This window comes from Ochotona princeps, chromosome 7 (assembly GCF_030435755.1).
Source record: "Ochotona princeps isolate mOchPri1 chromosome 7, mOchPri1.hap1, whole genome shotgun sequence".
In the NCBI taxonomy this organism is placed as follows: Eukaryota; Metazoa; Chordata; class Mammalia; order Lagomorpha; family Ochotonidae; genus Ochotona; species Ochotona princeps.
This window is the reverse complement of record NC_080838.1, coordinates 56,991,019-57,006,473: the sequence shown is the minus strand read 5'-3', so window position 1 is coordinate 57,006,473 and position 15,455 is coordinate 56,991,019. Positions and strand designations below refer to the sequence as shown.

At 42.4% G+C, this 15,455-nt stretch overlaps 1 protein-coding gene across 1 annotated transcript in view; it reads left to right on the top strand.

Annotated features, from left to right (window-relative positions):
* The first annotated feature begins 328 nt into the window (after positions 1-328).
* HERC6 (HECT and RLD domain containing E3 ubiquitin protein ligase family member 6) overlaps positions 329-15,455 on the top strand; it is a 49,567-nt gene continuing 34,440 nt past the window's right edge. Inside the window, exons 1-7 of the mRNA XM_058666640.1 lie at positions 329-638; positions 3,500-3,659; positions 5,542-5,618; positions 9,025-9,252; positions 10,406-10,500; positions 12,256-12,383; positions 14,934-15,070. Of these exons, the coding sequence (XP_058522623.1) occupies positions 359-638; positions 3,500-3,659; positions 5,542-5,618; positions 9,025-9,252; positions 10,406-10,500; positions 12,256-12,383; positions 14,934-15,070 (1,105 nt within the window). The 5' untranslated portion in view covers positions 329-358. The remainder of the gene's footprint in view (positions 639-3,499; positions 3,660-5,541; positions 5,619-9,024; positions 9,253-10,405; positions 10,501-12,255; positions 12,384-14,933; positions 15,071-15,455) is intronic.

The window sequence follows — 15,455 nt, the reverse complement described above, 5'->3', positions numbered from 1 at the left end:
AGATCTCTTTGGTCTCTTGGCCTACCTCCTGCTGCTTTCCCAGAGGCAGGAGCATGGAGCTGGATCTGAAGTGCAGCCGGGTATGCCTACCAGCTTTGGGATATAGGATGCTGTGGCCAGCATGGGTTAAGCCAAGGCCAGGTTCGGTTACCCATTTCTCATACAAGACGCAGTTGAGCCACTGATTTGTTGGGTTGTTTCCCCCGAAGCGGCACAGCTCCGGAGTGACTTGGTTAGTTGGGGATGGAAACGCTGGCGCTCCGCCCCTCCAGTCCTATCTGCATTTGAGCACGTAGAGCTGGGCAGGGTCATCCAGTGACTGGTGAGGTTCTGTGCTCTGGAGCTGGTTAGAAGCTAGATGGAGTCCAGAGAGAGTTCCCCGGCACGCAACCTCCAGATTTCCAGTAAACCTGCGCACCGGGATCCTCGGGCATCTGCGAGCGCGCCGGGGATGTACTTCTGCTGGGGCGCGGGAGAGCAGCCTCAGCGGCAAGTGGTGAGAGGCTCCAGGCTGTGCCTGGCGGCCAGTGGGGAGCGCCACTCCTTGCTGCTGCTGACCGACGGCACCGTGTGGTCCTGCGGAGACAACGGCCGGGGCCAGTTGGGCAGGAAAGGTGTCGAGCACGCCAAGCAGCCAGGTGAGCCCCCAGGCTTCGGGTGTTGGGGGCGAGGGCGCTATGGATGGAGCTGAAGAGTGCTGGGACCGCAGGTGTGCGGGGGCGCTGCGGAGTTTGGCTAGGATGCTCCGAGCAAGCTGCGAGGGTGAGGTCTTCACTTTCGTTTCTGCCCGTGCCTCGTATTTGTTTCGGTTTCCGTTTCCTCTTCAAGCGACCCTGAGAACTTTTTTTTTGTTCGGTTTCCGTTTCCTCTTCAAAGCGACTCTGATAACATATTTGTTTCGGTTTCCGTTTCCTCTTCAAGCTACCCTGAGAAGGTAAACTGATTGGGACCTGGCTCCTTCGGCCGGCAGGGCGAGCTGGAGGAGGCGAGCTCTTCCTCCGACAGAGCCAGAGCACCTGCGACTGACTACCTCAGTAGTCATCTTTCTGAACGCACGTAGATATAGTATTTTTTTTTTCCCAAACACCGATTATTGTAGGAACGAGAAAGACAGAAATAGCCCCTACCTTCAGCATCGAAGCAACGCCCAGCATTTGGACGTTGTCTTTGGATGTTGAAGGTCTTTCTAACTGTAACCTGCCTCTGTACTGAAACTTGACAGTGGTGTCATCGTAACAGTTTGGTACATGCAGCAAGTTATATTCTCAGCAAATGTAATTTCACAGACATGCTATTTTATAATGGAATTTTTGCAAAAACGTATTTTAAGTTTTCATATAAATGTCAGGCTCTAACAGCACAATTTAATTTTTTATGTTATTTTAAATTATATTTAAAGGGCTGAGCGGCAGAGACAGAGGATAGAGCTAGAATGATCTTGCCATTCCTGACTTAGAGCCCAAATGGCCACAAAGATCTAAAGCTCGGATCAAGAGCCCAGAATCCCATTCTTGTCTGCCATATGGGGAACTGGGACCCAAATACTTGGGCGGTTCTCTCCTGCTTCCCCAAGCACATTAGCAAGGAACTGGGTAACGTGGAATAGCCCAAACTTGAACTGACGGCTCTGATCTGGGATGTCAGCATTAAAAGCAGCAGCTTAACCTACGCATCATAGTGTTTCTATTTGTGAAAATTAAGTCATTCCTCACTGGAGACTTTTGTAAATAAGACTGAAGTGCATTCATGTAGGCAAACATTTGGCTAATTTTAAAAATTTAACTTAAAGTAATTTCACGAGGTGTGTGGAAGAAGAACCTACTCTTCTTAGGTTCTGTGTCTAAGGCCTGTGAATCAACCAATAAAAGATAGATGAACAGAAAGTAAAGCACACAGTTTTATTAGTGTTTTGCTGGGTACAAGGAGGGGGTTTCCAGACTGGAAATTCACAACAAATGAGTGAAACCCAATGGGGTGCTTAGATTCAGGTGCGTAAGTGTTTAACAGAGGAAAGAGGGGTCTAGGCATCCAGGGATGATGATAAATGAGTAAGAAATCCATGGGAGAACCTACTAGATATAAAGGTTGTGTTGTAAGGGTTGTTTATGTAAGCTCATCTTGCTGCTGCTTTCTTGTCTTGGGCAAAAGATGTTCTCTTCCTGACACAGAAAAGAGGAGGCACCTTCCTCAAAGAGATATTAAAACCTGAGTTTAAGATGATGCTACAGGACAGAGAACCCTTCCTCCCATTGAGTCCCAATTGTCTTGAGCTCAGAATAATCCCCATATCTAAGTGGCCTGTCTTCAGGTGCATATCTTGATCCCTGCCATGTGGAAATGACAGCAAAACATTTGCTTGCTGATTGTTCTCCTGGAAGGCTGTGTCAGGTTCTACTCTTGGGAGTGTAGGGACCTTTGAAGAAGACTTTGACATTGCATAGATTAAAGGGAAATAGTCAAACAGGTGCTTGGAACACTTAAGACCCTGCTAGGGATGTCTGGGTGCCATTTTGAAGTGCCTGGGTTTGAATACTACCTCTGCTTCCAACCCCAGCTTTCTGCTTAAGCATCCTCTCAGAGACAGCAGGTGATGGTTCAGCTAACCTGGGCTCCTGCTACCCATGTGGGAGACTTGGTTGAAGTCCTCGGTTCTGGGTTTCCACTTGACCCAGCCCCGGGATGCTCTAGGCATCTGGGGAATAAACCACAGAGGAAAGGTCTGTCTGCCTTTAAAACTGCATGAAAGTAAGTAGCTAAACAGGATAAAACCATGAAAATCAAACCAAAATCAGAGTCTATAAGTGTTATAAAACCATAAAAAATAGTGCAGGCACATTCCTTGACCCTGAAAATGCATACTTCTTCACTCTTTATAAGAGCGTCTGACATCTGCCTGTCACACCTGTGAGGCAGACATGGTGCCAGCTTCCTCCCAAGCAAAGGACACTGCCTTCTCTGGATTTTGCTTCTACCAGCATAAAGAAACATGTGGCCCAGCCTCTAAGTCCATAGAGATGCCCTGCTTCCATGATGCCTGTCCTTTTAAATCACAGCTGGTACAAGGTCAACTCCAGTACTTGAACATTCTAAAGAGTTTATTAGCACACTTGGCAGGGCTTGATTGGGCCACACTACACCTTACAAGCTGACCTCCACCAAAAGGGGAGAAAGGATGGAAAGGGAAAACTTGTATGAAATGCCTGAGGACACAAGAGGTTGAGATTATTTGATAGGTTCAATTACAAAGTCTCTAGTTAGAAGCTAATTGGCAGTTTCTGATTGGATTACCAGTGAAGAGAGTGTAACATGCGTGTGCTTTTTCCAAATACTGAAATTTGACTTGACTGTTGGGCCTGAATTGACAAGCTTCCTGGAGGAGACAAGGAATCTGGGTGACTCAGGTTTTGGAAGGAAAGTACTGTCTAACTTGTAGCTAAATTAACAATCTACTGTGGCAGTGGGTGGGGAATGTTGTTCTGTTTTGCTTTTGTTTGCAAAGAACAAATCCAGGCATTGGAGACTCTACACGTTGATTCGGTGAGCTGTGGGAAGGAGCACTCTCTGGCAGTCTGTCACAAAGGAGGGGTCTTCGCATGGGGAGCAGGTTCTGAAGGACAGCTGGGCCTTGGAGAATTGAAGGAAACCGTATTTATACCGTCGTAAGTATTTGCATTCCTTCCTTCCTTTCTGCATGGTGTTTGAGTATCTGGTACCAGGCACCATGGAGGATGCTGGGATACAAAGTGACGATGACAAGTGTACTCCCTAAACTTGAGGATTATGGGGTGGTGAGGGCAGACGGCATGAGAATGTGTGCACCATTTACTATTTCATGGGAGTCTTGGAAAGAGAGGGCATAGTGAAATGAGATGGTGTGGCCCTGGAAGCTTAGTGTTAGTCGTGGGAGTTCAACTGTGGCACTTGGAAAGCTTATGTGTAGATGAAACACTGGATTGACAGAAGACATAAAAAGAAATCTTGACTGGACCTCTTGTATCTGACTAAAGCAGAGCCTCCCAAGAATACAGTTGACAAAATCCAGCCTCTATGGGGTCTCTTACAAGTCAATTGACCATTTCTTACTTCAGAAAGACCAATAAAACTTTCCAGAATCTGCCAGTGAAATTTTCAAAACTCCCTAGCAAATTGATGTGAGACAGATCGTGAGAAGAGCTCATAGAATATGCACATTATGAAGAAGACATGCATGGCTTTAAATATATTGTGCATCAAAATGACCATCTTTGCATTCTATTTTCCATGAACTTTTCAAAGTACCCTCTGTATAAGTCTTTACACTAGCCTAGTCTGCCAGAGTTGTACATGTGAATAATCGTAATTGTTCTTCCTGGGACTGTGTCTGGTGGCCATTAGTTTGTAGTCCACTAAACATGGGACCCAGGTTGGGAGAGCAAATATTTTTTGAAATATTTTCCTTTCAGCATCACTGACTTATTATAGGTTACCAGATCCTGATATTTCACTTAGTGAAAGTGAGGACCACATCATAATTCCTCATCCACAGCTACCCAAGGCAAGTGGGATGAGAAGCAGTCAGCACTGAATTATTCAGTCATGAATTACTTCATGTTGAATGGACTTTTAATCCTAGAAAGTTACCTCTTGTTATCTTTCTGGTGGTTAGTACATATGAAAGATCTTGGTGACTTGGGAGCATGAGCATGGCAGTTGAAATGCCAAGGCCAAGGTTATAATCTGGTTGTGCAACATGGTACCTGTTTGACATCTGTGAGCTCCACTGGGTTCAGCTATAGCAAACTCAGATTAGCCTGGTTTTGCTTCATGAAAAGGGCAATATTGTATTGTTCAACCTAATGCTTTTTTTTTATCTCACAGACCTTAAAATTAAGTGATGAAGATATTGGTGTTCTAGGAATTCTAAAACTTTGTAATATGTAGCTATCCAGATTTTTATTTTTCTTCTGGACCAATAAATAAAAAATGAAAGTCAGTATTTTATATAACATCTTAATATCCAGTAAGAATTACTTCTGTGTTATTTGCTAGATGTCACCTTATAGCAATGCATGTCGATATCAAAGTTTAAAGCAGTTTGAAGGACCTAGAATAAAGATACTATACAAACACAAGAGAATAAAATTGCTTTCCTATACCAGATGTGTTATTTGGAATATTTTGGTTTTTAAATTAATTTATTTGAGAAGAAAAAAGAGAAGGAGAGAGAGAATTTCTACTTGCTGCTTTACTCTCCAAATGTCCAATGTGCTGGGACTGGGTTACACCAAAGCTAGGAGTGGGCAGTTCAGTCAAGGTCTCCCACATGGGTGGCAGGGACCCAAATACTCACGTCATCACCAACTGACTCCAGTTGTCTGTATTAGCAAATAGCTAGAGTCAGAGGCAGAGGTAGGTATCAAACCCAGGTTCTCTGATATGGAATGCTAACCGCTTAACCTTTAAACCAGATACCCTTTCCCAGGATTCTTTTAAATATCTGTTCTGTTTGGCGACTTATCCTAAATAAGGCTTAATGAACTTTTAAAATTCTTTTTATTGTAGGAAAATAAAAGCTCTTAGTGAAATAAAAATAATACAAGTTTCCTGTGGACACCACCATTCCCTGGCATTGTCAGCAGGTAAGGAACACATTTTGGATCTTGGAATATCATTAAGAAGTAATGTTTTTTAATATAAATGATAACTATTGATTTCTGATACGTTAGAATTCATTTTAATGCGTTTAGATCTTTTTAACTCTCTAGATTTCATGACATGTATTGTTCTTAATTTTTAAAATCCCTTTTTTGTTATTATACTATAAGTAGAGCTTAATCCATATTATACACCCATAAGGAGCTACTTCTGACAGTTCATTCTGAACTTAGTAGTGGCTTTATATCCGGGCCTTCCGTTCTTTATGCTGAATAACTTGGCTACAACTGGCAAATCCAGACAGATTAAGGACTATTTATTTGTCTTTTTAAATTTAAATCAAAGAAAGTAAAATCAAAGTGTCAAGCTCATAACTCTACAATTTGTTTATATAATGCTAAAATCCTTCATTCACATTTCTCAGTGAAGAATGTCAGCAAGAAACAACAGTCCATACACCCTCTTATGCAATGAATGGAACGCTCAAATTAAATGCATGACAGACAAGCTAACAGAAGAAAGGCAATCAATTTTTAGAAATGTTTTTTAGTATAGGAGGTTGTAAAAAAGAAATCAAACTCAAAGAAGTTGTTTGACTTGGGGTCTTCTGTTCTAACCAAAGAAAGGACATTTGGACTTCAAGAGATGATGAGCTGTGGAGGAAGTGACTAGGAAATACTTAGGCAAACCAAGGGAAGGGAAGGTTGTTTTAGTTAGGGTTGTTTATGCAGACTCAACCCAGTGCTGACTCTTTCCCACAGGAAGATACATTCTCCTCTCTCTGATTTGAGAGAGTGGATGCCTCCACAAAGGAAGGGAAGAGGAGGTAAGATAGTAAGAGATGTGCAGAGACCTCTCCCTGCATCTGTTTCTTAGTTGCTTTCAGCTCACCAAGAACCTTATGACAATGGGACATATTAGGGGTAACATACTTTGGTCCTCTTCAAGGGACATGAAACTTTTGTGTATTCCACAGGTGATGTCTTATGCATCATTGTAGTTAAGCAAAGGAGTTATGGAGAGCCAACATCTACTGGCCACCTTCTTCTGTGTGATGTTTGTTGTGTGGTTTTATTTGTTTTGTATAATTGCCTAACAAGGACAGAAGCTAACTATTACTTGCAAACTCATCTCAGACATGAGAAAGTTTGGACTCAGACTTAAAACAACTTGACCAAGCTTATACACTAAGCAATAGGAAGTAGAATTTGAGCCTTTTCTTGCTGTGTTCCACCCTAAGTGTTTAACCACCAGACCCCACAGACTATAAGAATCATAGCATGATTCTCACACCTTAGGTAAATGACTAGCTTGGCTCATGGCTCATATGAATCCTTCCACTTCCCATTTCTAGCTATTTGTTGACAACTAAACTTCACTGAGTCTTTTCTCTTTGCAGGATATTAATGCCTGACTTTTAGGTTGCTTAGTTTTCTTTCCTTCCATCTTTCCTTTATTTGTTTTATAGACAAAGAGACAAACAGAGAGGAGACAGGAAAGAGAGGAAAAGATCTCCCATTTATGGGTTCGTTTCCCAAATGCCTGCAACAGCTGTGGTTGGGCCAGGCTGAAGCCAGGAGCCTGGATCAGTCTAGGTCTCCCATATGGATGACAGAGACTCAAATATTTTTGGTATCACTTACTGCTTTCCAGTGTGTGTATTACAGGAAGCTAAAATTGGAAACAGAACCAGGATTTAAAGCCAGGCACTCTGATAAGAGATGCAGTCATTCCAAACAGCATCCTCAATCACTGTGCCAAATACCTGCCCCCAGCTGTTGAGAAAGTTGAGCGAGAGCAGGCACAAATGCATACCTATAGAAGTTACAGCAAATAGTGGGAGTACTCATATGAGATAACACATGAATAGAGCCAAAGGAAGGGAGGGAGGGAGACCTGATGTTAATTAAGGGAGAACAATACAGGCAGAAAGCCCATGAGCTTGGGGCAAGCTCAGCATTGTGTTCTGGGGATGGGTAAGATCTGGAGAGGCATGAACTAGGAGGAAAAGAGATCCAGAAATAAAGACCAGAGTAATGGGGCTTGGGATTTATGAGCTGTGGTGAGAATAATCCAGTGTCCTTTCATTGATTGAGGGAACTGTATCTTTATTTACTTATTGTTTTACTTTTTACAACTTTAGTTTGAAAGACAGGGTGACTGAAAGAGAGACAGACAGATAGAGATCTAGCCTCTGGTTTATTCCCCAACTGGCAAAGGTCAGGGCTGGGGCAGTTGGAAGCCAGCAGGCTGGATTTCCATCTGGTCTCATGTGGGTGGCGGGAGCCTGAGTACTACTGTCATCCTAGGCATTTTAGTAGGGAGCTGGATTGGAAGCAGTGTGGCTGGGTCTGAAATCAGCGCTCAGATATGGAATCCAAGCATCTTAGGTGGTAGCTTAACATACTGTATCATCCCTGGGCCTGAATTATCTAAAAGGTCACTCTGGCTGATCTTTGGAGAATGAAATTCTTGTGCAAAGGTAGAATCTGGAAGACCAGTGACACAGGCTTTTGTCATTTTCCTGGAGAGAAAAAGCTGATGATTTGCCTAAGATGGCATCTGTGCACTGGTGAGAAATGATAGGGTTCTGAATTTTGAAGGTAGAGGTTTTGGCCTTGCTGGGTGGCAGTGTGTAAAAGAGAAGAGTTAAGACTGGCTCCCAGATTCTCATTCTTGGCAGCTGAAAGAACCTTTGTGCTCAGCTGGAGGAAAGAGGAGGGGACATAGTGTGAAGATAACCCTACCAATCCCCTGGCCTTTCTTCAGAATAGTCATCCCAGTTCTGCCTTTGCCCCTCTTTTAATTTTTGTTTAAGATGAGTAGAATTAGATACAAATAAAGATGTGTAGGAGATCCTGTCATTTGAGACAAATGTGACCTTGAAGAAACAGGTGAAAGAAGTGAAACAGAGAAACATTAACACTGCATGATATCACTTAATCATAGACTGTAAGACAGCCCAGCTCAGAGAAACAGCGTAGAATGGTGGTTTCCAGGGTCTGAGGTGTATGGGTAATGGGAAGGTGTTGATATAAGGGGACAGACTTTCAGTTACAGGACAAACAAGTTCTGGTTATGTAAGATACTTCAGTGTTGTCACAGCTATCCCTGCCTATACTCAAAATTTGCCGAGAGAGTAGAGGTTAAGTATTTTACCACACAAGATAACTATGGAAGGTAATAGATATGTTGATTAGCTGACTGTGGCCTTCATTTCACAATGCATATGTATCTTACAACCTTACATTAAATACCTTAAATTTCTGTCAATTATACCTTAATATAGCCATACAAAAAAAAAATCATGGAGTTAGGGTGGTTGTTTCAACTTGAATTTGACATTCACATATGTATGCAATTCTGAAATTCTCTTCTTCCTTTTTATAGATAGTCAAGTGTTTTCCTGGGGGAAAAACAGCGATGGGCAGCTGGGCCTGGACAGGGAGCTCCTCTGGCAAGCCAGCCCGCAGAGGGTGAAGTCCCTGCAAGGGATCCCCGTGGCTCAGGTGGCAGCCGGAGGTGCTCACAGCTTTGCCCTATCTGTCTCCGGGACCTCATTTGGCTGGGGAAGCAATAATGCAGGTCAGCTGGCCCTCAGCGGGAGTCATGTCCTTGGTAAGGAGTTGGCCTCACTCTTGCAGTCAATCATAATTTCTTTCCAAGTGAAACACAAACCCAGCAGAGGGCCATCTTCAAGATAAAATAGTAGCTCCCAAGCTGTATGGCATGCGAGAATATTCTGGGGTGCTAGGCTGGGTCCCTTTAGCTGGCACAACTTTTCCCAAACTCAGTGTCAGGAAACAAGTCCAATTCCTTCTTGTTTTCTTGCCTTTTCAACTTCTGGAGATTTCCCTCATTCACAGCCCTTCCTTCCTCAAAGCTAGTGATTCCTGACTTGATCTTGCTCAAGTCTTGCTCAAGAATTAACTTAGTCTGATGTTGAGTCTTCCAACTCCCTTTTCCTCACTTAAGGGATCCTTGGGATTATACTGGACCGCCTGTTTATGCCAGGTTAATCTCTCTGTTTTAAAGCCAACTAGCTAGTAATTTTTATTCCATATGCCTCTTTATTACCCCTCTGCCCTGTTCCCTAACACATGCATAGGTTCCAGGGTTAAGAAGTGGGAGGCTATTATGGTGTCTACCACAGGATCCGATAAAAGCTCAGATGGTTGGTTTCCATGCCACTTAAACCAAAATGTCTGGGGATGAAGGCATCATTGGATAGCCAGGATCTCACAGGTGATCCCAATGTGCAGGAGAGTTTAGGAACAACACTGCTAACCTTGGTTCCTCTAAAGACAAGACTCACCATGGGACAGTCTCCCAGAAAAAGCCCATCCTCCTCAGGTTGATTGTGTATGTTCACCCAGCATGCATTTGGCACCTAATATGTTCCTGTACCTATTGGAGTACTTATTTCATTGAACCCCTCTCAAGGACAGGTTGATTCTCCTGTGGACTCACTTATTATTCCCTATTTTCAGAGATCCTACTTCGTAATAAAGACACACCACAGTGTCAGTACTCTGGGGGCTAAGGGTCTTGAGGCTTAGTTTATTTACTAGGTCAGTAGCCTCAGCTGTTCCAAAACACTCCAGAAGAACTTCCAGAAATAGATGCTGAAGGGTGCTTGCTTTTGATCTTCTTCAAAGCACAGTGTTCTGTCTGTATTATCCTTCAATCATGCCCTCTAAAATTGTATCAAAAGTATAAAAGTATAAAAACACATGAAGTCTGAGTCAGTTCTTGTGCTTTCTTCTGCCAGCACAAAGCCCCAAGCCTCGTTCAGTTGGTGCCCTGCAGACGCTGGGTGTGGTTTCCATCAGTTGTGGTTCTGAGCATACGGCAGTGCTCACTCAGGTAATGTGCCTGCGTTGCTTTTTTTTTTTAGAATCCCAGACATTGTTGACAAGGTACTTAAGGTGTCGATTATGGTGAAAAGAAAGACATCTGGTCAGACTGTTTTACCCAGCATGCTACAAACAGTAACCTGTAAATGTAAAAATGTGTTTCACACAGTTGTGGAGGCTGGCAGGTTGTGAGCAAATTCAGTATCTGTGAGACTCAGCTTTCTGATTCAGAAACCACGGTATTTTTGATTGTGTCCTCATCTTAAGGAAGGGGTGAGGAGTTTCTCTGGGACTCACACTGCCTCATCTCCAGATGTCACCACATTGAGGACTAGGATTTCCATATGGACTTTGGGTGGGCATAAACATTGAGACCGAAGCATAAGATGTAAATCAGTTCATCTTGTGAATATCTAAAGAGGAGAAATGAACCAAATTTTAAATCACGAGAGTTTTCAAGATCTTATCACCAAAGCTGCTTTCAGCTTTGGTAATAGTTTTAGTTATCTTCTAAATGAGATGACTGTAGGAGCTAGTGCTCTTAGTTCATGGATAATATACTTCTGCAGATAAACATGATCACAGAAGCAGCAAAACCATTTTTGCATCTTTTGATAACCATTTTTAGATACTAGAACATGCTTCCTTCCATTTCTTGCTTGGCATAATCATGACTAGGATTCCTAATATTTTCTTACCCTTCTTGCCATGTTCCAATGGGATAAACTCTACATAACCCTAAAAAACAGACTTAAGAACCACTTGTGTAGATGAAATGTTTGACTTGAAAATATATGCTTCCACTTCTGTTGTATGTTTTAAAAATATGTTTTAAATTAGGAAAACCGCAGTTGTCTGGATTTTATTGTTTTCAGTTGGTGGGAGAAAACAAAATTGTTTTTAGTCATTGAATCATCTTTTATCCATAAGTATTGGTGCTACCTTGAATCAATTCATTTTTCCATCTATTCACTCACCAAACATTTGCTAAGTTCTTCCCCAAACCCCAGTTTTATTGTGGTATAATTGGTACATACAAAATTGTATGTATTTATAGTATTATTGTGATGTTTACACACACACCCAAACATATTGTGAACTGATAACATTGTATCACCTCACCTAGCTATCCCTTCATGTGTAGTGAGAATCTTTAAGATCTACTCTTAGCAGTTTTCAAATGTTATTAATATTATGATTATCCATAGTTCACCATGCTATACAGTATGTCTTCAGAGTTCCTGGTTTTTTCTTTTTAATTTTTAACATTTTTAGTTGTAAGGCTTAGTTATAAAGAGAGAAGGAGAGACAGGGAGTGAGACAGAGAGATCTTCCAATCACTGGCTCACTCCCATAAATGAATGCAACAGCTGAAATTGGGCCAAGCTGAAGCCAGGAACTTCGTGTGGATGCAGGGGCCAAAGTTCTGGGATGATCTTTTGCTGTTTCCCCAGGCTCATTAACAGGAAGCCAGATTGGCAGTCAAGCATCTGGGTATCAAACCAGCACACATTTGGGATGCTGGCATAGCAGATGGTGGCTTTACACGCTATGCCACAATGCTGACCCCAAGAGTCCCTGGTTTTTAAAGGGAATACCAAGGATTTTACATGTTTGATATGTTAACCCTTTATTTGCTAGTAGAAATTATGAAGAATCATCTTATTTATTTCTCCAATATTAACTAGTACATGAAATTTGACATACAAACGTCAGTGGCCTTTTCTAAAACAAAAATTAATTTGATTCCTTATTTTCAAAACAGGATGGGAAAGTATTCACATTTGGAGACAATAGTTTTGGACAGCTGGGATACAGCTCCACTAATGAGAAGAAGGGTCCACAATTCGTGGAAGGAATCGCTGGGCAGGTTTCACAAATAGATTGTGGAAGGTAACAGCCTTTATTTATTTCTGAAGCTGGTTTAAAAGTGACATGTTTTGTTACTTAAAAACAACTCATATAGAAAGTAGTCAAGCCTGAGAATCCAAAAAAATTATGTGATATCTCTTTGATTATTTAAGAGTCATAGGGACATGGGAACAATGAAAGAGACAGAAATGGAGAAAAAAAGGAAGGAAGGGAGGAGAAGAGGAAAGGGGGGAGGGAGAGAGAGAATGAGAGAAAGAGATATCTTTCCTTTGATGGTTCATTCCCCCAAAATAACTGTGATGATCAGTGCTAGTCTAGACCAAAGATTGGAACCAGGAATCCAATCCAGGTCTCTCTTGTAAATATCAGAAACCCAATCACTTGATCCATCACTACTGTCACTTTGGGTCTGTGTCAGCAGGAAACCAAGACCAGAATATGGGATGGGAATTGGATTCAGGAACTTTGGTGTAGGTATGGCTATCTTAACTGACATTTTTTTTACTTCTTTTTATTATTATTATTTTATGATGCAGTTCCATAGGCCCTGGGATTTCCCTTATCCCCTCCCCAATTCCCTCTCCACTCACTGAGTTCCTCTATATCATTACCATAGTACAATTCCCACACACAGTCATATGTCCGTCATTGAGGGCATGGACAATGGCAGAGTCCAGTATCCTATTGTCAAGATATAATAAACAATTTCACTGGGAGTCCATCTTTGTCTGGGAGTAGAGATACATACTGCATTGTATCCTCACATCTGGATATGATAGTCTTCATTACACAGTTACTATACATCCCCTTTAGTAAGATTCATTGTGCCTTTGTCTCTTCCTTTGCTCTTGGTCATTGTACTTCTGGTTATCAGATTCTTCTCCTTGGGGCAGGTTTCTAAGCTGTGTCACCCACAGGTCTACAGTTCCATTTTATTGCAGTTGGTACACAGCTCTTTGTGTGTACCACTCCCTCCAGCAAATTCCAAGTCTGGGGCCTTATGTTAGATTTCCACCATGGTCTCCTTAGCCCCAGTTCCTGGCTCACCACTCTGCACCTCCTGTGATACTGTGCTGAGGCTGTACAACCTTTCTCCCACTTTTGGTTGGAGGAGGTCCCAGTATTAGGGAGACACCAAGTGCCCTATATAGCGAGGTTGTTGATGGTGCTGATCTTGCCAGAACCTGTTGGGCATTAGGTCTGAGGGCCATATGGACCTATTTTGACCCGTACGATGCCATAGTCGGTATTTTCCAGTGGAACCAGTGCAATGCTCTGACTTTAGTGAGTTTTCGCCGAGCTCAGCACACACACAGCTTACTGTTGTCCTTGCAGTCTTTAATTCTTTGCAACACTGTACAATATGGTGCCTAATGTGCCATTACTAGAGTTCTTGATCTGCTGGCCATTGGATCTGAGAGCTACTCAGACCTCTCTTGGGCGGAACCTGTTGTTGCAGTTTGCTGAGTCAGAAATGAGTTCACTCCCAGCTCTGTGAGTATGCAGTCCTGCCCCAATACCTTTGCCTCCTGAAACAAAATGGCACCTAATTTGGCTCTAGGAGGTGGACTGGGCTGTGAAATCCACCCTGTTCCCACACTACCCATCTGGGTTCTGCTGCTCTGTCTCTGCTCCTGGTCAAATCAAACAGGCTAACAGGACAGGCAGTTCTTTGTCTGGATTCACCTCGGAACTCCCAGTAAACATCCCTTCCCATCTTGTTGCTGGTGGAGTTCCGGCTGCTGGTGGAGTTCACATCACCACTCGCTGAATACCGCTGGGGGATCAGTCACTGAACCACCACACCGTTGTATCCACTGCTTCCTGTGTCTGTCAGTCTCCAGGTGCCCCTCTGCTGTTGTTCTGTCCTCTCCTATTTCCCAGAATGTGCCCTCTCTGCTTTACCCTGGCTAATATTTTTCCGTCTGTTTAAACGTGTCCTAACCCTATTCTGCCATCTTGATTCTCTCTTAACTGACATCTTAACCACTAGGCTAAATACTTGCCCCATGGCTTTTCTTTTTATTTTGAAAAAATTACTTCTTTCATATACAGTTCACTTCCTCCTGTTTTTCTTCTTGACCTTTACTTTATGAGAAATTTTTGGAACTCTATTGCTGAAAGATCACCCTACTAAATTCTGGAGAGTGGGGGTTTGTTGGTAACAAAAATAATGATGCTTGCCCTGCTGGAGTAGATAAGACAAAGTTAATCTCATCATGAGGAAGATCATTAGATATTTGCCTACATAGAGTGCTATGTAACCTGTTTGTGGGAACACTTGGACTATTTGAGTGTTTATCCAATGCATTAGGAAAAATATTGGATCTAAAATGCAAATGATAGAAACCATGAAAAAGCCTACCAATAATGTTCTGTCTTTAAGATGAAAACTGAGTTTATATTCATTCACCATCAGTGTAGCCACATCATTTTTTGCCCTCTGATATTGATGCTGTGACGGGTAACTGGATTCTTAGTAAATGTGCAGCATTTGATGATAAGTGACAATGTTTTTCTCAAAACCTATGAGTATCCTGGTCTCATTATAGCATATCCTTTCTCCTGTAGTTATCACACTCTGGCATTTGTCTACACCAGCAGACAGGTGGTCTGTTTTGGTCGTGTAACAAGTGACACAAGCAACCCAGCTCCTGCGGAGAACCTAACAGAAGACTTTAGTATTAGGTGCCTGATTTCTGCTGATGGTATGAGCCATCCCACTTTTTCATGATTTTGTGTTCCTTGTTGTCGTTGGAGAAGAAACGTTAATCTACTTTCTTTCTTTGTTACAAAATTAATTTTTAAATGTTTATGTGTTTGAAAAGTAGAGAGACAAAGGCGGAGCAAGATCTTTTCTCCACTGGCCCACTCCCCAAAAGCCTGGCCCTAGGAAGCTGAATCAAAAGCAGAGCCAGGACTCAACATGGGACACTCATGTTCCAAGTAGCATCCTAACCTCTCTCAAATGCCTGCTCCCAACTCACTTCCTTTCAAAGGAGCACCTAGAGCCAGAGTCCTTCAAGGACTTTCCTTTTTATCAACTTCTACCTTGCCTTTTTTTCATATGCAGTTATTTCTGATGTATTTGAT